General features: G+C 52.2%; 1 protein-coding gene across 1 annotated transcript in view; it reads left to right on the forward strand.

Moving 5' to 3' along the window:
- The window catches only part of LBH (limb bud and heart development), a 25,622-nt gene extending 20,737 nt beyond the window's left edge, over window positions 1–4,885 (forward strand). The window contains exon 3 of the mRNA XM_003787504.3: window positions 2,408–4,885. Coding sequence (XP_003787552.1) covers window positions 2,408–2,596 — 189 coding nt within the window. The 3' untranslated portion in view covers window positions 2,597–4,885. The remainder of the gene's footprint in view (window positions 1–2,407) is intronic.
- Window positions 4,886–5,409: the final 524 nt, after the last annotated feature.

Here is a 5,409-nt window from a genome sequence, read left to right on the forward strand (position 1 = left end):
TGGGAGGCAAAGGCAGGAGACTCGCTTGAGCCCAGGAGTTGGGGGTTGCTGTGAGCTGTAATGCCACAGCACTCTACCCAGGGGGACAGCTTGAAGCTCTATCTCAAAAAAAAAAAGATTCTGCTTAGCAAAAAATGTATCTGAATTAGATATTTTTCCCTCCCTCATTTTAGTGAAAGATCTCCCAGTTCAGATAGGGTGGAATGAAGTCCAGCACCCTACTCTCCTCTTGCCTTCCTCCTCCTCCTCCTGCTGGCCCTGCCCTGCTGTAGTCTTCCTCACTGTTCCATAGGGTGGGTGATCATGGTTAGAGTTGGAGTTTCATGTCAGCTGGGGCAGCATGGCCCTAGTGCTGTCGGCATGGCCCTGGGCAGCAGGGGAGGTCACAGGATATAGGCAAGGGCCGGGCTCTACAGAGGGCAACTGTCTCAAATCTGGAAGGCTTAGTCTAGCATCTGGACCAGGAAGCTCATCTTCTAGACATGGCTAACCCAGGCGGAAGTCCCAGGAGCTGGGGCCTCCAGTGAAGGCCTGGAGTCTTGCTTACCCTCCCTGGTCAGTTTTCCCTCTGTGAAATGGATGTCAAACTAGGAGCACCCCAGTTCCTGTTTCAAAAGGCACAGGCAACCAAAAATGGCAGATGGAGGTTCAAATCCTGGCTCTGCCATTTGACCTGCAAAGTCTACAGTCTTGCTGTTCCTAGGGTGGAGGTGAGACCTTAGCAGAGGCACTTCGGGTCCTTACCTCCCCCCTACCCCGGGAGGGACCCTAACTCTCATGAGAAGTGAGGAAGGCCTCAAATAGCCCACCCCCTACTCAGTACGCATGAGCCCATGCAAAGCACAGTCCCAGGTCACAACTTGAGGGGACCCCCATGGAAAAAAGAGCCCGGGTGGAGTCAGCTCCTCGGGCCTGCCCTGACCCTCAGGCCGGGCCCCTCCTCCTTGCTTCCCTCCTAGCTGCCATTACAATACCCATACCTTTTATGAGCTTCATTAAATCTTTAATGATGCATGGTTGTGCAACTGGCTTAGGGCTTAATCCCCAGCAATAGGCCTTTATTGGATAAATGGTTAATAATCACTCGTCTGCAGGGATTGGGGCAGCTTTGCCGAGGCCCTGATCCCAGAAGCCCCACATGGTCTGTGGCAGGGCCTGCGTGTGCCTCTCCTGCAGCAGCACTGCCTAGGGATGAAGGCCTGAGCTCACAGCAGGGCATTTCTTCCACCAGAGGAGGAGCGGGCAGCCCCCAGGAGCTCTTCAAAGGTGTCTCCACCTGCTCCAGGGTTTGCTTTCCATTCTTTTGCCTTGAACAAACTGCTCGACCTTGAGCGAATCTCCTGATCCTTCTGGGCCTCAGTTTCTTCATCTATCAAATAGAAAGATGGGAAGAGATGACCTAGAAGGTGCTGAGTGTCATGACTCTGTGAGTCCCACCATTGCAGAGCCTCCTCTCTCTGGCTCTCCAGTACTTCACCAAGGGCTGTGAATGATAAGGGACCCAGCAGTCCAGCAGATTAAGTGTTTAAGCTGCTGGGCAAAGAATTGGGTCAGCTATAGTCATAGGGCAGTGTGTGCAAAGGGAATCCACAGGGCCAGGCTTGGCCCTTGATTTTTATAGCCTGACTTGGGGTTTCTGCCAGCTCTGGGCAGGACACAAAGTAGGCATTAAAAAGGGAAGCCTCTGGGAAGAGAAGGAGACTCTTTCAGATGTAGAGCTGGGGATAAGCCAGGAATTGCCCTCAGGTGAAAAAGGAAGGGGTCTTGGATTTTACTCCCAGCTTGCTGTTGGGGGAAGGCTGTTGACTGCGAATTGGTTTTGACTTTACAGTTGCAGAGGGTAGGCTGGCCCTGGGGTAGGGAGTCAAACAGGCCTGTTCTTGGATCACATTCCACCCCTCACTCATTTCCAGGCTCCCTGGTCTTGGACAACCTACTCCCCCAAGCCTGAGACATTTTTAAGATAGCATTAGCAACACCTCTTTTCAGCAATGACAGTGTGGGTTTGAAATTGTCATATGTAAAGCGTGTAGTAGGTGCCAGTAACTACCGTGGGAGCAACTTAATGTTATGGCGCCTGTTGTATGCTTTGCATTGCTGGCATAAAACGCTTACTAGAGAGAGAGAGAGAGAGACGAGGCTTAACATGGCTGGCATGATTTTGAGTCCTTTTATCTGAAAATAAAATAAAGCAGACTACAAACAGAGCCGCATTAACATTTAGACTCAGTGGCACTGCTCCAAAACCTGCAGCTTCAGGACTGGAATCAAAGTCTGACTGAAGGACTATTTCTCACGTTGCCTCAGAATGGACTCCCCTGGCTCCTGCCTCCCACCCCACCGCGCCCAGGCACAGAGCCTAGTCCCTGCCATGTGTGACCGTGTGCCTGCTCTGCTTGTATTTCAGATCTTCCCCGACCCATCAGACTTCGAGCGTTGCTGCAAACTGAAGGACCGCCTGCCCTCCATCGTGGTGGAGCCCACAGAGGGCGAGGTGGAGAGTGGGGAGCTCCGATGGCCCCCCGAGGAGTTCTTGGTCCAGGAGGAGGAGCAAGACAACTGCGAAGAGACGGCGAAAGAAAACAAGGAGCAGTAGAGTCCCCGCGGACACAGCCCCGTGGGGTCACACCAGCCAGCATCCGTTCCTGAACTGTGTTTTTCCCATCATGATGGAAGAAGAGAGCGAGCCACAGTAGTTCTGAAAATGTCAAATGAGGCTTCCGTTTTGCACCTGCAAATCACCGAGTTGGTTTTCTTTTCTTTGCTTGTCTTTTCTTGAAATCTGCCGAGCAGTGGAGCCCTCTGAGGACTTGCAAGGCCTTCTGAGAAAGGGAGCTGCTTAGAGGCGGGGGTGGGGGCGGGGAGAGGGGGCAGTTTTTGAGATCATTATCTGAACTCCATGGCCAGAGACAGTGGTGGGATTCTAGTGGGCTCCAGGGCTGGGCCATGGGAGAGTTGCAAAGTGAGCAAGGAACATTTGAAGTAAGAAAACACGAGGCAAAAGAGAAAATACATGTTTTTAAGAAAGCATTGAGCAGAGAGCTGTAGCCAGGAAGTGCTCAGCTGCAGGGGCATCAGAAAACAAAGTTTTCATCTCACTCCAGTTTCCCCCACCCCACCCTTTGCTCTTATTTCAGATGTTTTGGTCTGTGATGGGGAGGAGAGTGGTATCAGGAAAGGCAAGGCCACCTGCCCCTCTCCAGCGCCTCCTCCCTCAGCCTGGCAGGCTCACAGAGCCCAGGTGGTCAGGTTTATAAGACAGTGCTTTTGAGCTTTCTTCCCTGACTTGCCTTTTGTCTCCAGCACTTTGGGAAGTAGCAGAGCGCTTCCTGCCCTTGCTGGAAGCCCCAAGGCAGACTGCTGGGCACGGAGGTCTCTCCCTCTGTTGCTGCCCACCCAGGACTTGCTCTCAGAGTGGGAGCAGAGGCTAGGAATGGCTGGGCTCACCTCCCTTCTCAGCGCCACCCCCTTCCCGGCTGCAGGCAAGTAGATGGGTCCCCCTATGCATCCTATTGCCACCAGTCTGGCCGGCTGCAGTGCCCGCTCCTGAGACAGCTTTTGGCCTGTTTTTCCTGTGAAAGATGTGTAGAGAGCCCAGGCAGCTTTTTCTGTTTCTAATAAGGGAAGGGGGGCTTTCATGCAAGCCCTGAGAGCTGCCTGTCCTGGGCGTTTCTGCACGGGGGTGTTGAAGCTTGTGTAGCAGCCCTGGAATCTAGTCTGAGACAGATTGAAGGGTGTCACGAACCCTCCGGCTTCCCTCACCGAACGGTGGTCCTCCCTTCTCCCCAACCCCCAACACCTGTTTCCTACAAGATGACCAGCTGGATGTGATGATGGCCTTTGGACTGAGAGCTGCTTATTGTAGTTAAGAATCGTCTGGAGTAGCAGGTTACAGGAAAACACTTCAACCCATCTCAGAGCATGACTGCATGGCCAGGAGGTGGATGTAGACCCTTGAGCCAACCAAGGTACCCACCGCACCCCTCAGGTCCCCAGTCAATTGAGTTGACCCCAGTTTTGGACTTGTGTGTATAGCTGTATCTAATACCTCAAGGGCAGTGTGGCTCTGGGGAATGTTGGGGCAGGGGGGTGGGGGACAAGGGACACTGTTGACCCAGCAGTTGGCAGGATTCAGTCTGGGAAGCTGATGGTTGCCCTCACCCCTGCTTCCTCCCTCTGTTGTCCGCCTGTGTGACACACACCAACGATGGCAATAACTTCTTCCGGCTCCTCGCAGAAGTGGGAGAGGCCTGCCGCCTGTGCCGTGAGGAGGTTTCTCTCGGCTCCCCGCTTCGTTCGGTTTTGGCTGCAGAGAGTGGTTCGTCCCTACTCTCATTCCCTTGCCTCCCTTTGTGGACAGGGGGCTTGCCTTTTAAAACCCCGTGTTTTGGTGTCTCCCTCTCATCTGCTCCCCTGGATCATCTGTCCCAGTCTTGCTGTGTGATGGGAACGTGCTTGTAAACCGTGTAACAAATCTACTTTGTGTATATGTACGTTTATGGAGTGGTTTGTTTTTGCCGGTCACTAGACCACTTTGTATGACCGTGTGCAGTCGGAGCAGGCCAGGGGCTTACGCTCACATTAGGACCCCCCTGCAGCTGAGCCTGCCAGGGGGTACCCAGCTGCTCTGGGACAAGTGGCTGAGCTCCTATCTGGCCTCCTCTTTTTTTTTTTTTTTTTTTAAAGTAACTTGTGTGTATTTCTAACTGATCGTATTGGAAAAATAAATCCTAGTATTTCAGTATAAATGCCTGTTGTGAAATGAACCTCCTGTAACTTCTATCTGTTCTTTTTTGAGGCTCAGGGAGAAACTAGCATTTTTTTTTTTTCCAAACTACTTTTTGTCACTGTGACAGTTGTAAATAAAGTTTGAAAATGCTTTCCACTGGGGTCTGGTTTCCTTTCTTCCTGCTCCGCTGGCACAGAGGGAGTCAGGAACTTGGTGAAGTCTCACAGGACACTGCACTGGGACGGTCCAAGTGAGGTTCCTTACGCGTCTCGTCTGCTGGCCCTTCACAGTCACCTGCACAGACGAAAGCAGCCTTTCTTTTCTTCTGTTAGCAGTGGTTCTCAATTCTGGATAGACATCACAATCACCTAGAAAGCTTCGAAAATAAATGCCTTGGGAACTTCCATGCAGAAACTTGGGTTTCAGTGGTCTGAATATGGTCAAGGCATTAATATTCTAGAATCACCTAGGGAGATTTGCACCTACAACCAAGGTTTGAACTGCCTTTCCAAAGGAAAGAAACCCAGGTACGTTGTAAGTTCATTCACAAAGAGTGGGGTCAAGTGGGCGTGTAGAGAGCTCAAGCCCTCACTTGAAGCATTTCCCCAGTGCCCACCACTTGGCAGGCATGGTGAGAGGCTGGGGACACAGAATGGCAGTGGTCCTGGCTCTCTTGACAC

This window comes from Otolemur garnettii, unplaced genomic scaffold, assembly GCF_000181295.1.
Source record: "Otolemur garnettii isolate 467f Iridium unplaced genomic scaffold, OtoGar3 scaffold00022, whole genome shotgun sequence".
NCBI classification, from domain to species: Eukaryota; Metazoa; Chordata; class Mammalia; order Primates; family Galagidae; genus Otolemur; species Otolemur garnettii.